This window comes from Argopecten irradians, chromosome 9, assembly GCF_041381155.1.
Source record: "Argopecten irradians isolate NY chromosome 9, Ai_NY, whole genome shotgun sequence".
Lineage (NCBI taxonomy): Eukaryota > Metazoa > Mollusca > Bivalvia > Pectinida > Pectinidae > Argopecten > Argopecten irradians.
The window spans coordinates 25,627,502-25,644,522 of record NC_091142.1 but is presented as its reverse complement, the minus strand read 5'-3'; the positions used below and the strand labels follow the sequence as shown (position 1 = coordinate 25,644,522).

The 17,021-nt window shown below is 35.4% G+C and overlaps 2 protein-coding genes across 4 annotated transcripts in view; one reads left to right on the top strand and one right to left on the bottom strand.

Annotated features, from left to right (window-relative positions):
* The window catches only part of LOC138331879 (uncharacterized), a 31,276-nt gene extending 19,773 nt beyond the window's left edge, over positions 1–11,503 (bottom strand). Inside the window, exons 1-10 of the mRNA XM_069279720.1 lie at positions 11,333–11,503; positions 8,122–8,231; positions 6,508–6,657; positions 5,887–6,086; positions 4,936–4,982; positions 4,386–4,564; positions 3,923–4,039; positions 3,225–3,383; positions 2,963–3,022; positions 670–770 (exon numbers count right to left, since the gene is read on the bottom strand). Of these exons, the coding sequence (XP_069135821.1) occupies positions 670–770; positions 2,963–3,022; positions 3,225–3,383; positions 3,923–4,039; positions 4,386–4,564; positions 4,936–4,982; positions 5,887–6,086; positions 6,508–6,657; positions 8,122–8,163 (1,055 nt within the window). The 5' untranslated portion in view covers positions 8,164–8,231; positions 11,333–11,503. The remainder of the gene's footprint in view (positions 1–669; positions 771–2,962; positions 3,023–3,224; positions 3,384–3,922; positions 4,040–4,385; positions 4,565–4,935; positions 4,983–5,886; positions 6,087–6,507; positions 6,658–8,121; positions 8,232–11,332) is intronic.
* Positions 11,504–11,810: 307 nt separating this feature from the next.
* The window catches only part of LOC138331878 (uncharacterized), a 69,256-nt gene continuing 64,045 nt past the window's right edge, over positions 11,811–17,021 (top strand). For 2 of the 3 annotated variants that reach the window (XM_069279719.1, XM_069279716.1), the window contains exons 1-2: positions 11,811–11,988; positions 13,362–13,388. In XM_069279719.1, coding sequence (XP_069135820.1) covers positions 11,947–11,988; positions 13,362–13,388 — 69 coding nt within the window. In that variant the 5' untranslated portion in view covers positions 11,811–11,946. The remainder of the gene's footprint in view (positions 11,989–13,361; positions 13,389–17,021) is intronic. The other variant, XM_069279718.1, reaches the window with a different exon arrangement.

Sequence of the window (17,021 nt, the reverse complement as noted above, 5' to 3'; positions counted from 1 at the left end):
TGAAAAGTTTACGGACGGCGGACGGCGGACGGCGCACGACGACGGACGGTGCATGACGACAATAGGTCATCCTGACCCTTTGGGTCATAGTACAAAAATAAGCAACAAGTCAAATTGTGTAGCAAATGAACATTTGTGACTCTAAGAAAATTAAAGTAGTCTTATTAAGCAGGTCTTTACACTACAGAGGTAGCTAAGGCAGGTTGACTGCAGATCTATATCAGATATTGACTACTCCTCAGGGGTTACTATCACTATTGTTCTGTATATCCATCCCTGGAATATTTCATGGCAGTTCTGAAAACAGTTCAGGAGAACTTCCTTTGAAGATTATAGATTCTGAAACAGCAATGCCCAACTTAAAAGCCACACAGCCGACCACAGTCTTTAAAGGACCCAACAACCTGTATCATCTAGTGTCGACCACAGAGCCTTCAGTTCTTTATGAAATATTCCAGATATAACAACAGTGATAGTAACCCCTGGAGGATCAAGAATGTTTTAACTATGGTAAAAACAAATCCTTAGATGTAGGTAAACTATTTCACCTTGAAAATAATTACCATAATCCAAAGAATTCTTGTGACAATAAAGCCAGCTAGATACTATAAATATCTGAGTCTATGACCTTGTGACATTAGGGATCTATGACCTTGACCCCATAAATACCTTTCCTCCCCTTTCTTCTCATCAATAGTGACAAAGTTGAGGCCGTACTGGATTTGACCCCGGATGTACTTTGGGTAGTGTGGATCTAGCAGGAAAACGCACTGCAAAAATAAGTCAAATATAGTCATAACAGAAAGTAGTTTCAATTTAAAATATATTTAAACAACCATCATTTTTGCAACAACAGTCAGTAAACAACCAGTGAATATATCACATAAAATTTTGATGACTAGTACGATGGGTACACTGTCATCTCCATCAGACAAAAAAAAAATACAAGAGGCCCATGGGCCTTAACGGTCATCTGACTCATGGCACAAAACAACAAAGTCACAGTATAAAGTATTGGTTAATGATTAATATAAACAATACAAGGAACTCCTTAGTTGAATATATAAGTTTCTGAAATAGGTAAATGTCAACTCATTTGTTGAACTTGGTAGCCCTTCATCCATATATGGTTGTAACCCATTCAAGGATTAATATAAGGCGGAGTCAGATTTTAAAGCCAAATTTCAGCAAAGCTCCCATTTTGGACCTCCGTCGTACTATCCCCATGGGTCTTACCTCGATCCTTTATAAAATATGATTGTCCTTACCTAAAGTTCCCCCTTCTGAATCAATTAAAACCCCTATAGACAAATTTCATTGAGATCGGAGACTGAAAACAGGAAGTGGGCCAGCGGCCATCTTGGAATACCAAAATCTTTACGAAAATGTTTGCATGTTGTTCGGCATTAATTAAAACCCCTATAGACCAATTTTCATTGAGATCGGAGACTGAAACCTTAAAACAGGAAGTGGGCCAGCGGCCATCTTGGAATACCAAAATCTTTACGAAAATGTTTGCATGTTGTTCAGCATCAATTAAAACCCTTATAGACCAATTTTCATTGAGATCGGAGACCGAAACCTGAAAACAGGATGTGGGCCAGCTAAAATTAAGAAAATTTGCCCTTTTGGGGCCCAACCCCTCAGCCCCTAGGGGTCGGACCTGACTCATTTATATAAAATATAATTGTGTTTCCCCAATGATGTTTCACAACAAATATGGATGAAATCCATCCAAGGATGAAGGAGGAGTAGGATTTAAAAGCTAAAATTAAGAAAATTTGTCCTTTGGGGGCCCCACATCTCAACCCCTAGGGGTCGGACCAGGCTCATTTATATAAAATATGATTGTCCGTCCCCAATGATGTTTCTCACCAAATATGGATGAAATCCATCCAAGGATGAAGGAGGAGTAGGATTTTAAAGCTAAAATTCAGAAAATTTGCCCTTTGGGGGCCCCACATCTCAGCCCCTAGGGGTCGGACCAGGCTCATTTATATAAAATATGATAGTCCGTCCCCAATGATGTTTCACACCAAATATGGATGAAATCCATCCAAGGATGAAGGAGGAGTAGGATTGTAAAGCTAAAATTAAGAAAATTTGCCCTTTTGGGGCCCCACCCCATCAGCCCCTAGGAGTCGGACCAGGCTCATTTATATAAAATATGAATGTCCTTGGCCAATGATGTTTCAAACAAAATTTGGTTGAAATCCGCTTAGCGGTTAAGGAGGAGTAGCGTTTTAAAGGAAAAAGTTTACGCACGACGGACGGCGCACGGCGGACAGCGGACGGCGCACGGCGGACGGACAAATCACGATGACTATAGGTCATCCTGACCCTGTCATCTCCATCAGACAAAAAAAAAATACATAGAAATATCATACTTGTAGCTAGAATTCACCCTTGTATGGCTCTTATAAGCATGACAAATAATTCAACAAGTTTATTTTTTGCTGTTAAAGATAAAGGAATGAATTCTTTAAAACCCTCTGTCAAGTATTTTATGATATGTCAGGACAAATACACCTGATAAATTGTCAGCACACAGATAATATCCATAAAATGACATGGTTAATTCAACATTAGATTCAATTTTCAATAATTCTATTGACAAAGACACATCTAGATTGGTAATAGATTGATTAAATCAACATTCAATTAACAGCTACATGTATTTGATGGTTATAATGAAGAGCAGCCTCTCGTGGATGCAGCATGATGTGTGTGAAGTGCATGCATACATATACAATAGGAAACTGCAGTATTTTTGTGTTGTGTCTCTTTATTATAGTACTAGTGGAACTCTTATCCTTTTTATAGTGCTATCTCACTGAAGACTGGCGCCACAGGCACAAAACAAGCACGTCCCACACAGCATTTATAGATATCAGTCATTAGATACAGAGTTGGAAACTATGTCCAGATCAAGAATATGACGAGGCTCTGTGGCCAGAATTACCTCAATCTTGATGAACTTGTTGCCCTGCACAGTGTCTGTCAGATGTTTCTCAAACATCTCCTATAATAAAGAAATAAGGAGCAAATTACAAATCATTACAGGTTCAAATGACAACTGACTATTTTTATTTACAAAAGAATACATTACTTTTAAAATTATTCAGTTCAAACATTAGTGAGTGATCTGTTATCATCAGATTGTAAAAATAAGAATGATTTCGGAAATCTGCTTCTTAATAAAGAGCCATTTAAAAGCTTGTGACCTGTTCCTGAGAAATCCTGTCGGGCTCCCAGAACTCTTGATGACCTCCTGCTCCTGTCCCATCACTTACAAACACATCCACACCCAAGATCTGGTGCCGTTTGGATGTGTACATCTCATTTATTTCAACTTCAATGATCTGTACAAATTCTGTCACACCCTGGATAAAATGGGTTATGGGTCATGTTAGATACACACAATTCTTTGCTAAAAGTATAGAAAACTTTGACATTTTTTATAAATTCAACTTCTATAATCTTTTTTAATCAAACTTCAGTTTTATTTGTAGTAAATATATGTATCAGCATTATTATTAGACTGCATGGGATGTTCATTGGCGATAAGGTTCTCAAGCAGAAGGGCATCCAGTTCTAGTGTGTGGAGGTCCCAGGTTTAAGCCCGGGCCTGGCTGCTACATTTTCTTGTCTTCTTTATATAGCTGTTTCGAAATCATAACTAAATACCTGCAATGGTTGTATGATAAGGGTATTTTATGTCTTCGCGGGTGAGGAATTTGAGAAAGGAGGGAGCTCGGAGGGTAGCATAATTTTGTTGATCACATCATTGGCAACCAAGTATAAGCTCAAGCAGTAGAACATCTACATTGTAGATAGTGTTCAGAAGGTCCCTGGTTCCAATCCCAGTCTGGGAGTGGAACCAGGGACCTCTCCTCTTACATATAAACATCCAATGTCTAACCTTGGAGCTGTCTTCTCCATACAAAACATATTCTTTACGGATCTGAAGGTGATGAGCAGAACTGAAGAATGTGCCTTCAAATACACAGGGTCCCACCACAGACAGAATCACATCTGCCTATAATCAAAACATCACAAATGGATTAAAACACACACTTAATAATAACATGATCATAACATTGTTTACAAAATGAAAGTAAAATTATGTACAACTTGTGATCTTGCACGGAGTGTAAGATACTCTCAAATGTTGAAGGGCATGTTCAAAGTAACAGATTAATGTTCCATGAGTACCGAAATAGTAAAAATATGGTTGACTTTAATTGTCCACAACCTATATTTTGGTTAAGTAATAAGCATTCCCAGCTCTCCTTGGTTACAAATTTTTAAGCGCTCATTACAACAAATATGGTAGGTTTAACCAGTTCAAACTCTGAGGTTAAGTGTTCCTTTGGATTACTTACGGTATAACCTTCCTCCACGGTCAGTTTCTGAGGGTCGATGACCAAGTCGTCCACGACCCACTTAAATCGACTCAGTCTCTGTGCGCTGACCACTCGAAGGATACTGGACAATCCCCAAACCATTTCAAAGTTACGCACTGTATACAGATGTGCTACTCTGGTCTCCTTTAGGCTATTACCTGTAGGTCAAAGGTCAATAATAGCTTATCTCTAAATTAGCAAGGACATCATTACAACTGGAAGTCATAAAATCACAGCTAAACACAATATCTTTAGTGTAGTGGAGTGTGAGAACATCTTTACACAGAATGAAGCTTTTATTTATGAACTTATAAAATCAAAAATTATTAAAGCTGGGTTTTTTTAATTTGTAGTTTTCAGAGAAGAAACACCTAAAAAGTCAATAAAATATCAAAGATCTAGAAGATAAAAAGTCAATAAAATATCAAAGATCTAGAGTCCCTCCATCCCATCCTTTCATGATGGAAGATTTTAGTATGTAACTATTTTCCTGTGGCTACTTATAATACATTGAAATTGGAATACTTACGCAACATGTGCTGCATTTTCTCTTCAGAAATCTGATAGAGGTGAAACCTGTCAAATAGATCATTTATCATTACATATTTTACATTTACAATCAACACATAGTGGTGTATTTGTTGGTATATAGATAGTTGGGTGTTTTATTTTTGTACAAACTGTTCATATTTTATTGGTGTACAAATGGTGTCACTGTTTGGAGCTTGTAATTTGTTGGTGTAGAAATGTTGTTTTGTTTGGTGTTGGTGTAGAAATGATGTTTTGTTTGGAGTTGATGATTTGTTGGTGTACAAATGGTGTTTTGTTTGGAGTTGATGATTTGTTGGTGTACAAATGATGTTTTGTTTGGAGTTGATGATTTGTTGGTGTAAAAATGGTGTTTTGTTTGGAGTACGATGATTTGTTGGTGTACAAATGATGTTTTTTTTTGGAGTTGGTGATTTGTTGGTGTGCAAATGGTGTTTTGTTTGGAGTACGTGATTTGTTGGTGTACATATGGTATTTTGTTTGGAGTGATTTGTTGCTGGTAAAAATTGGTGTTTTGTTTGGAGTTGATGATTTATTGGTGTACAAATGGTGTTTTGTTTGGAGTTCGTTATTTGTTGGTGTACAATTGGTGTTCTGTTTGGAGTTGATGATTTATTTGTGTACAAATAGTGTTTTGCTTGAGTTGGTGATTTGTTGGTGTATAAATGGTGTTTTGTTTGGTGTTGGTGTACAAATAGTGTTTTGTTTGGAGTTGGTGATTTATAAGTGTACAAATATTAAGTTTCTTAGCTACTAGTTTACCCCCTACATAACACCGCCTCATACCTAGCTTTTGTCTCATCAACAAAAGCAAGTGATCTGTTGGCGAGCAAAGCAAATATCTACAGAAGTTAAGTGATTTGTTAGTGTGCAAACATTTGATGTACAAAAAAGATAATATTTTGTTGATGTCCAACAAAAAGGTGCCTACCTCTCCACATAGGGGTAGATCTTCTCTGCGAAGCCTGGGTATGGATTATATGGGAGCTCGTTACGATTCAGGAGTCTTGTTAATAACACCTGAAACACCGACTCCAGATCGGTTTTCTTCAGATATTCTGTAAACCGTTTCATCGTCTTGGTATCATAGCCATATTTAGGCTGGTACATCTCCCGCACAATGGTAGAACCCTGTAGAAATTCAGATAAAAAACTATACCATTATTACAATGACAAAACCTCTCTGCTACAACCCTATCAAATACCATAATTGATCTTAAAATTGCCCGATGTGCATAAATAATTAACGTGTGATTGTAATCATCTGGGACAACATTTCAATTTCTGTATAAATTATTAAAAAAAAAAACAACTAAAATCAACAGTTTTTTTTTCTTTTTAATGGGGGATGTTGATTATTTTTCTTTGCTTTATTTATAGATAATTTGTTGTTTTCATTTGTTTTCCGGTGTGTCATTTATATTATTATAACAATTATGAATAAATATGTTTGTCGAGGAAGGGCAGAAAAGAAATCAATCACAATTCAATAATTTCAGTGAAAAGGCTTTTATTTTCACTCTATCAAGATAAAGGGTTGACGCCTGTTTACCGAGGTATGGATAGAAGCTGTGTCACGGAACATTAGTTGAGATCCCGCTCCCAGCTGTCCGATGGTCCCAGATTTGGCTGTCCCTGAAAGTCTTGTCGGTGGTTTCCTTCGCTGAAGCCCAACAGTCGATGCAAGTTTGAAAGTTGCTTTCTGGAAAATACAAAATGTATTCACATTTACCACAAAATGACAGGACATGGCAATGGGTGTGACAGGTTTTTCAACCGTCATTGTTTCATACATGTAAGCCTTTTAATTGAGTCAATGAACATCAGAACTCAAAATCAAAATTGCTTTTAAACACAAAACATATGTATATAGATGAAAACATCTGTTAGTAATCTATACCATGGTTATATTGATAAATAAGTACCATGTTTCAGAATCATATGTTAGCCACAGCTGTATGTATCAGTTCCCACTGTACCGAGCCATTAAATCAGTGCAGTACCTGGCATATACATGCCTTCATACCAGCATGTCACAGGCCCAATAGGGGCCAAAACCATGTCTCTAGGCATCTTAGTTATTGACAAGAAGTTTTTAAAATATTTAGCCGACATATTTTGCTTCTGTTACCTTGAATGATGGTCAAGGTCATTCATTTCAACAAACAAGGCAGCCCTACATCTTAACTTGTTGCAAGTGTAAATCCTACTTAGTTTTAAAGGAAAAGGTTGATGACCATAAGGTGGAAGGATGACCAGATGGACAACAAATGTGGCACCATATGCCATAATCTCACTTATCCATGCATGATAGCATGTGAAGAATAATGAGTATAGTAAGACACTTGTATGATACAGACTATGATTATACTTCCTTTGATATTTTTACCTACTGTTATACATGTAGGATGTAGGCGTCAGGGATCAATCTAGGTTTTGGGGGAAACTACCCTTTATCAAAATAGAGGAAAAGTTTCGTGAAATATAGGGGAATTTGAATCTTCTTATTTTGGTCCAAAATTATATGCATTTTGACGAAAAAGTGCTGTAAAACAACTAATTTTATTTTTAGATTTAGTAAAGCAAGATTTTAAGCTTAATAATGAAAAATTTGAGTTAATCATAAAATATGCAGTAGCTGTATGATGAATATGAAGAAATTTGCAAACAAAAGTCTAAAAAAATTAATGAAAAATAAGTCACAGGAGAAATTTTGTTACAAAAACGGTAATTTTTTAGCTTCAAATGGAGAATTTTTATATCTTCAGGGGAATTTTAGGCCAGAGGGGATTCATTCCTTGAGGGGAAATTTACCCATAAACGGTAATAAATCAGAGCTAGATTGATCCCTGGGGCGTAGTGGGAACACCCTTATCTGCAATAATACTATTGTGCTGCAGCAGAAGTACAAATCTTTTTTACCTTTTAATAGCATATTCCTAAAATTTACATTTTTTTCTTTCAAGTTTTATGAAAGAAAACATGTTATGATCAATATCATAAAAAACATAGCCTTCGAGTCAATTTTGTATTGATACAACAAATGCCAGTTGTTTAAATGATATGTATACAGCCTCAATAGACAAGGTCATCAAAATGAACATACACAAACAAATAAGAAAAATAATCAGCTTCACAGAAATTTTAATAGAATTAATAAACATACCTTCCATTTTTGTTGTTTAAGTCCTGGTTTCGCTTGTGACATCTTGTCTAGAGGCTATCCTAATGGTGACCAGTAATGGAACTAATGTACTAAACCTTCTCTAGGACATCCTGGAAAATAAAATATAAAAAAGTCTTAAGTTTCATAACAGATTTGATATTTAGAAGGAAAACCTCTTTAGCCCTATGTATATACTTCCTTTTATCAATACAAAACTACATGCATACATTTGTATAATGTTTATACTCATGTACATGTATCATAGTCACCTTGAAAGTGGAAATTATTATGTGTATGTACAGTTAGACTGGCCATCATGCAGTCTCTTTAGAGTATTTTTCAAAAATCTCTAAAATTTGGTTTGATTATCTTTGTCTCTACATGTCTGATCCAAAGTTTCAAACAAGGGGGAAATAATCTAGTATACAATGTATTTATAATTCTGCAGAGAAAGTCTTATCAAATTAAGGGTTGGTTGGCAGTCTAATGTACAGTAATTATAAAACTTATCAAAAGTGGTCCTCATCTTATCAAAATTCATGTCTATAATTGTTTGATTGTTTGGCATTTACTTTCTTTTATCATTGTAATTAAAAGCTTACTGTATAATCTGGCTCGGGAAACCTGCCTATATCATTAGGCTTTTTGAATTTTTTTTTTTTTTTTTTTTCCTAATTATATAGGCTGGTTTAGAAGACTATGCATGGCTATGGCAATGCCGGCCAAATTTGGTTCTGTCAACAATAAGGGCGCAGCCCTTCGTGCCCAAAGGGCATGAAGTGCGAAGCACTTATAAGGCAACACATACATGAAAATATAAGAAAAAAACTCAATCTTCAAAATTCAATCCTACACACTGACAGCTTCAGTTTGCGGCCATCCAATCAGCGTGAAGTCAGCTCATAATGTAATCAAGTGGTTCAAATGCTTTTATGATCCAACTAACGTAATCTTCATCCGGCAGAAGCTTAGTGCTATTGAACCTCGGTCTCAGTAACAACTTCTACACTCTTATTAAAAAGATGTATATACATAGTAAGTCACGAGTGAAGGTATGCAACATTTTAACCGACTCCTTCTCTTGTAAACTAGGTGTCCGACAGGGAGATAATTGTCCTAACCTGTTCAAAATATTTCTAAATGATCTACCTAAATATTTGGAGGACTCTCTAGATCTAGTCTACCTTCAGTCTTCACCTCTTAATTGTCTGATGTACACAGATGACATTGTCCTTCTTTCAGCCTCAGCTGCAGGCCTCCAGAAGAAACTCGATCTTTTAAATTCATAATGTACAGACTGGTGTCTTAATGTGAATATTCAAAAAACCAAAGTGGTTGTATTCAATCATTCAGGTCGTCTGATCAAATTACCTTTTTCATTACAGAACAATACAACTGAATGTGTCCACACTAATAAATACTTAGGATTGATCTTCTCTGCCTCTGACACTTTTTCAGCAGCCAGAAAAGAATGTTGTAATAAAGCCTGGAAAGCATACTTAAAACTCCGTAAAGACTTCTTATCATTTAATCCTTCAATAAAAACTAGTCTGAATGTGTTCGACCATACAATCAATCCGATTTTGCTATATGGTTCTGAAATTTGGGGCTGTTTTGATACGAATGCACCAATTAAGATTTAATAGAAAATCGCCCACTCTAGATGATATCTACAACAATTGGGAAAGCGAGCTTCTGCATTTACAACTTGGAACTTGCAAATTTCTCCTTGGTGTAAGCACAAAAAAAGTACGAACTTTGCTGTACGATCGGAACTTGGACGCTTTCCGATCCATTTTAATATAATCAAGGGGATGGGCATGTACTAGCTGGTATCATCTTGAACATACAGCGCACCAATTTCCCCTGCTACATGAGGCTGTATTATGCTCTAAATTATTATGTGAAAGCGGAAAATTTTCATGGTTCAGTTGTATCAATTCTATCTTTTCAATGACTAACACAAATAAGAGCATAATCAATAAATCTGAATATCAATTCAAACGCATTCTTTTTAAAAGTCTTCGTGAACATTATATTAAAATGTGGCACACAACATGCAGTATGTTGAAGGATAGCAAGCTTTCAACTTAATGTCATTTAAAAAGTAATTTTGGTACAGAACAGTATCTGTCATCTCTATCCAATTTCAATTCGAGACGATCTCTCACTAAACTCTGCATTTCCGCCCATAGACTGATGATAGAAGCTGGACGTTATTTAAAGATCCCTCGGGACGAAAGACATCGTAAAAAATTGTAATGATGGACACATAGAGGACGAAGTCCATTTTCTATTTGCGTGTGATTAATATAGAGCACAACGTCAGAAATTAATCAATGTATGCCATGACGTATGTCCAAATTTTTTACACTTAGATTCACTTAACCAATTTATATGGCTCATGAACAACGAAAACATGAGTATCCTCGTGCCTCGATCTGTCCGATTTTATTTCACAGAACCTTCGGCGGTAATTATATAACTCAATTTCCCACTGAAACGACACAGCCACTTCTCGTTGTCGCTAACAGTTAGGAAGCTAACTATCAAATTGTATACATTTTAACTATCTATCTACTGTTGGTTGTATATCTACTATTATATAACCTTTATAGTTATCTAGCTATGAATTTCTAGTCAAATAAGTGCGTTTTCACTTTCAAAGTTGTCCTGTATGATGTCTACTTTATGTAATCACAAATGTTTTGTATGTAAATGCCCTGTGCGGGACCTTGATTGGTTTAATAAACATTGTCTATTGTTCTTTATTTGCAAGCATTCAAGTGATAGACCACCTTCCAATATAATCAGCTGACCAAAAACGGAATATCTGCTATGGAAATAAAATTTTCTTCCTTCTCCTATTTGGATTTCCCTCTCAAATGCAGGTTTTGGGTGTGAATGTGTGAATATATGAATCACAGATAAAGAGAAAATTCTGTTCCATTATTTCCATAAATTGAACTTTTCAACAGTGGCTACTGAAACATCTGGCTGCGCCCTTTAAGGCCTTGCCTTCAGTCATATTATTTAGTATAAATATTTAAAAAAAAATACCGCTTTATTCTATATAAAACAGTATATATAGATATTTTTATATATATTTATACTATATATTATTGACAGAACGTCAAACTCCTGTGCCTAAATTGGTACCCATTACAATGTACAATGTATACTGTAACGTTGGCCGATATATGTTGTTTACCTGGTGCAAACTGGTATTTCTATTGGAAAATGTAGGTCCCGGCTTATTTAAGAGATAAAACAATCAATATACAGTGATTTTCCACATCCATCGCTCCTCCAGAGTAGGGCTACACTTCAAACTTCCTCCAAACACTAACTTGTGAAAGTGAAAGTTCACCTAAGCGCTTGAAAGAGGATTCATGGACGCCAAGACGCTTCAATTTGATGTGTGTCAAAATTGGTCGACAGCCCATAGTGAGTTCGCTGTGCACAATGCAGACACGTGTAAAATATGTCTATCGCCATGTAGTTTAGAATTTTCACATGTCAAAAAAAATGTTTTGAAATTATATATGTGATGGTGTGTGTCTGATAAAGTAAAATTATATACGAAAATATTTTTTTCATTAGATTGTTTTTTGAAGTGTTGCAACAACTGTCTCGGGAAAGGGCTAGGCAGCCAATTAAGCCACGGTACGCATGAGTTGCCACCCCGCCATTATTGTTTACATTTGATACGAGCACATGCTTGACATAAACTTCAAGAGATACGATCAGTATTTTTGTAGTAATCAGAAAAAACAAATCATAATGTGAAAGATAAAACGGTTTCGACGATATTTAACTTACAAAATGTCTCGGCAGTCTTCAAGAGCAGGTGCTTCAAAATGGAAGGTAACGTTAACGTTAAAAACAGATAACTTTAATTTTACTGCGTAATGTATTTACTGTACTGTACTCAGTCTGTCAGTTTCCAATATACATTGTATTGGCTTTTTAATTTGCAGCTTCATTTTTGGTAACGTTTCTGCAGTAATAAAAACAGATAATTTTACTGAGTAATGCATTTACTGTACTGTACTCAGTCTGTCAGTTTCCAATAATGTTTTATTGGCTTTTTAATTTGCTGCTTAATTGCAGCTTCATTTTTGTATCTAGAATAAATGAATTATGGGCAAAGCCTCAACAGAGAGAAGCTTTTTATATGTGTAAACAATGGTAAATAAAGTTAGGATTATAATCAAAATTGTTTAAATTAATTTGTTTTCTGAGATCATAGTATTTTCAAAATGCAATTCTTCAACGTCATTGATTGATGGACATTTTATGGTAAGCGATATATCAAATATCGTCATATACAGGGCGAATTAAGAAACATTTTGATCTTGTTTCTCAAAGGCGGAAAACTTGGCTGCCAACATGCCAATGTATCAAAAATGTGCGAGAATATATGTGCCGTCATCTTTGGCATTTACAAGATTCATGATGTGCGCTGTGCGCTCGACAACACACAGACTATATCATTTTGACCAGTACATTGTGTCATGTCTTTGTGTATAAAGTTATCTAAAACAAAGTGTATGTCCTGATGACACGTTTCATCTGTATATAAAGTGGGAATTTAAAATCTTGTCATGCTGATAACAACAATTAAAACATGGCTGCTTACATGGAGGCGCAAGACTTTTCCAGTGGGACACAATTTCAAAATCTAAGGGATACTTGAATTAAATATAATGTATTTGGAATCTATGCTCACACATAATGTTATGGTTATAATAGATCTCGAGCTTCGCTCAGCACAGCCAAAGAGCTGCCCTATTATAACTAACATTTCAGTTAATTAAGCCACAATTATATACCAGTAGGTTTTGTTCCGATAATCTCAAATTTACTTTCAAAGAGAAAGAAAAAACATGTTTACTTTGCCAAGTGCAATTAGCACAATGTGTACATCATAGCTTGAGCGAGCTAGATGTGGTGGTGCAAATTAAAGAAAACTAGCATATACATGTTCATTGTTTAGTCAGCTTTTAGCGTATATTAGTCATTACAGTTTAGAATGGGGAGAGGTATGCTATAGCTAGCTGTTATGTCTCCAATCTAATATTTCCCATTTTAACATAATTTTGTTCAAAATAATAGGTTTATATATGTGTTAAATGTATGTATACTTTTTTCAATAAGTTTATGTCTGTGAAGTCTGTGCATACTGCATAGCAATTTATTAAAAAAGAATGATATAGCTATATTAATGATGTTTTCAGGCTTTGCGAGCTGACAGGAAGATACAGGTAGATGTATTAACCTAAAAGAAAATATTGATATGGTTTATTGTTTCTTTATTTATACATACAGACTGTACTTTAATACTACTGCCACCTATCTGATTTAAATCATATCTTGATAATGTCAGCATGATGCTTCAGGGTCAATTTTAGCTCTATACAGTAAAACCTACCTTTATGCGATCACCTTTGTATAAAGCTGGCTTAAGTAGGATTTTGGTTTATTTTTATTTTAGTTTTTTGATAGAGCTAAATGACGCCACATACCATTTTTTTTGAAACCAGGTGGCCTACTGAACATTTTGATATGTGGTTTCATCTTCAAGAAAAGCCCACTGAATAACATAAGCCTCCAGACTATATTCTAGGGTCCAAGTTAGCACAATTCTGATAATTCAACTTGTGTATAAAGACTGCCTGGCTATTTTGACCATTTAATCCCTCCTGTCCGTTAGATTTACTCTCTATAAACAGTTCACAAAAAGAGGGAGTCCAATAAGGTAGCTCCTTCATGTAAACTGGAAAGAGTTTACTAAGGAAATACCATGTTTGTCTCACTCCTTTACATATTTACTTGGATCCCCTGTGAGGAATCTGAATTATTTGGATCCATGGCCCGTTCCATCGAGATCTTTGTTCATCTATTTTTTCCACGTTCTAGGACATTGTGGCCCCCCCTCCCTGTAGTCTTTATGGACAGCTTTGATCACAATGCAGTGTTTTTTCAGGGTAATTTGGGGAAAAAGTTTTTGTAACAAATTGGGAATTTTTAATCGCAAAAAGAGCAGTTTTGGGAAAAAGTTACCCATTACTGAATATGGTATTATAGATGATTAAATAATGTAAAACAGTAAACTGTTTCATTTTATCAAAGGGTGATGACCATCACAACAGCATCAGAGTCGTTTGTTTTTGGATTAAACAACGAGGGAGGAGATTTCCGAGTTTTATTTGTTTTTCTGCAATTTGATTTGTGAATTTTTCATTGTAATTGAGAAAAAATTAGGGGGTCTGGCATTTGGAATGGGGTCATTTACCTACCCCAGTTACCCCAGGAGAAAAATCACTGCAATGTGTTGACATACATGTTGTAGCTGGAAATGTTCACAGTAGACACAGAAACCAAGATATGATTTATTAAGATTGGATTGCTTCTGTCATTTTTAATTATATATTTTCAAGCTTTATTACTAATAATTTTGATCATAGAATTGTTTTTATTTCTGTCAGTTTATAAGTAAGATATCAATCTATTAAAACACTATATTAGACACATGCTCTTACGTTAGTCACAAAAGGCTGTATACATAATGCTGCATATGTACCTGCATGACTGTATTGATCCAAATTAAATCTAAAAAAACAATCTGTAGCTTTTTATTGTATGACATTGTGATTTCCAAATGAAGCTTGAATATTATATATATGGCAGAATTATTGTTTCAATGTGGCTTTTTCTGTTAAAATAACTTTACTTGGTATTTTTATTTCCTTTTAAACCATTCAGGTTTTTAAACTAAAATTTATTTAGATAATAAAACAGGATTCAGCTGCTTGAAGAGAATAACATGCTATTAATTCAGCCTGGATATATAAACCTAAATACTAGACATGGAAGCCTAATCAGCGGTCATTAATCCAATATCTAACCCTTAATTAATAATAAATTTACACAAACTTTGTCAGAACTATTAACCCAAAATATCAAATTACTTTTGTTTTTCGAATGATTTAAGAATTGATTAAAGATATTCAAGGATCGTTAATTCTATCGCATCTGTTAAAAATATGGATAATACAGTAACAGGGCAATCTAATTGAAATTAGACTTGTTATTCTGCTCCACTACGATGCTCTATTCGTTACACTACAATACAAGATCTAACAACTCCCCGTTAGGGGTCACCTCAGCATAACCCTTGTGGTTAGCCAATCAGTGTGGTTGATTCTCTCAGAAGTATAAACGGTTAATAGTGTGTCACGTGATGTTCAGTTTCTAGGCCAGGGGTCATGCTGAGGTGACCCGAACGGGGCTTGTTAAATCTTGCAGTGGAGCGGAATTACAAGTCTAATTTTAATTATATTGAGTAATAGGGTTATGTAAATCAACTGGGTGGCTTTATTTATAGTGGGTGTCCATATTTGGTTGTGGTCTAAACTTCATCATTTCTATGACAACAAGTGAATTGATAACTATATGATGTCAGATGAGCAGAACAGTATCAGTAATTAAGAAATGAAGATAATATCAATAACAACATTCTAAAATAAATGTTTGGTATTAGTGATCGTGTATCTTTACTAAACCAGGCGCGGTGAAGGAGTTTTTTCCCTTTACTTCACTTTTGGGATTGTGGATCTATATATCAACATGAACATTTTTTCCCCAGTAAATCCCCCCCCCCCCACCCCCCCCCCCCCCCCCCCCCCCCCCCCCCCCCCCCCCCCCCCCCCCCCCCCCCCCCCCCCCCCCCCCCCCCCCCCCCCCCCCCCCCCCCCCCTGCCCTCCCTGCCTCCGGCAGTATATTTTAATCGGATTATAACTATGTGTGAAAAGATTTGATCTTCTCCTTATGTGTTTATAATGCTATGATATCTATATTGTACTGTCACATTTATTCCAAATTTGCATATTACAGAGTTATCTGCACTTGCGGGTAGGTATTGATTGTGATGTCGTGTGTTTGGGAGCACAACGTCATACGTTTCGGAAAAACTCCAGCTTGAATTGCACTTACAAAATAATGACGCAACAATCAATACCTACCCACAGGGGAGCTAACTCTGTAATATGCAAAGACGAAATTGGTCTGGTCGCATGTCCTCTTATGTAAGTGATGCATGCTCAATATCGCTGTTACAATGAGTTTTTCATATATTTCTATGTTTTTTACTCTTTACTGCACAATCATTATTTTTCAGTTACCGGTACTTAAAATCTATATGTTGCAGTTTCACTTTATTACATGTGTATATACCATTTTCTTTCTATTTGATGTAATGCATGTCTAGAACATCATACTTAGCACCCGACTCTCAAGTTTCCAAGGATTTATGAGGAGTATCTATAAGGAATTTTCTGAGCTTTTCTTAGAGAAAATTTCATCTTTCTACAAGGATTCCAAGGCGATCTTTTTCTAGAATTTTCAAGGATTAAGCTCACTGTGAGCTACAAGGATACCTTGGAAAATTGATGGCCGGGCTTTATATAGGACTTAATGGAACATAATAAAGATTTAAACTGTTACATTTTAATCCAGATCTATATTGTTGAATTTTAAACAATATATTATTCATTAAAAGTAAGAACTTACAATACAATGATTCAGTGAATAGGTATTTCGTAATTACATATAACAATTAAAGCTATAGCTAGCTTCTGGATATCAATTGCCTTATTGATTTGATGTAAAGCAGTGTACCTTTGAGCTTTGACCTTAAACTTGATTTCAGTCTCACAAGGATTAAATATAATGCTAAAATATAAGACATTTATAACTCTCATTGGTGATTATTTTCTTAACAAAACATCATTTTAATGTAATATCTTAATGATTGTGAATGGATTTCTAACATCCATGCAGATGTTAACAAACAAAATGTCATCTGCTTGTTTTGAGGGATATTAATGATATGCGT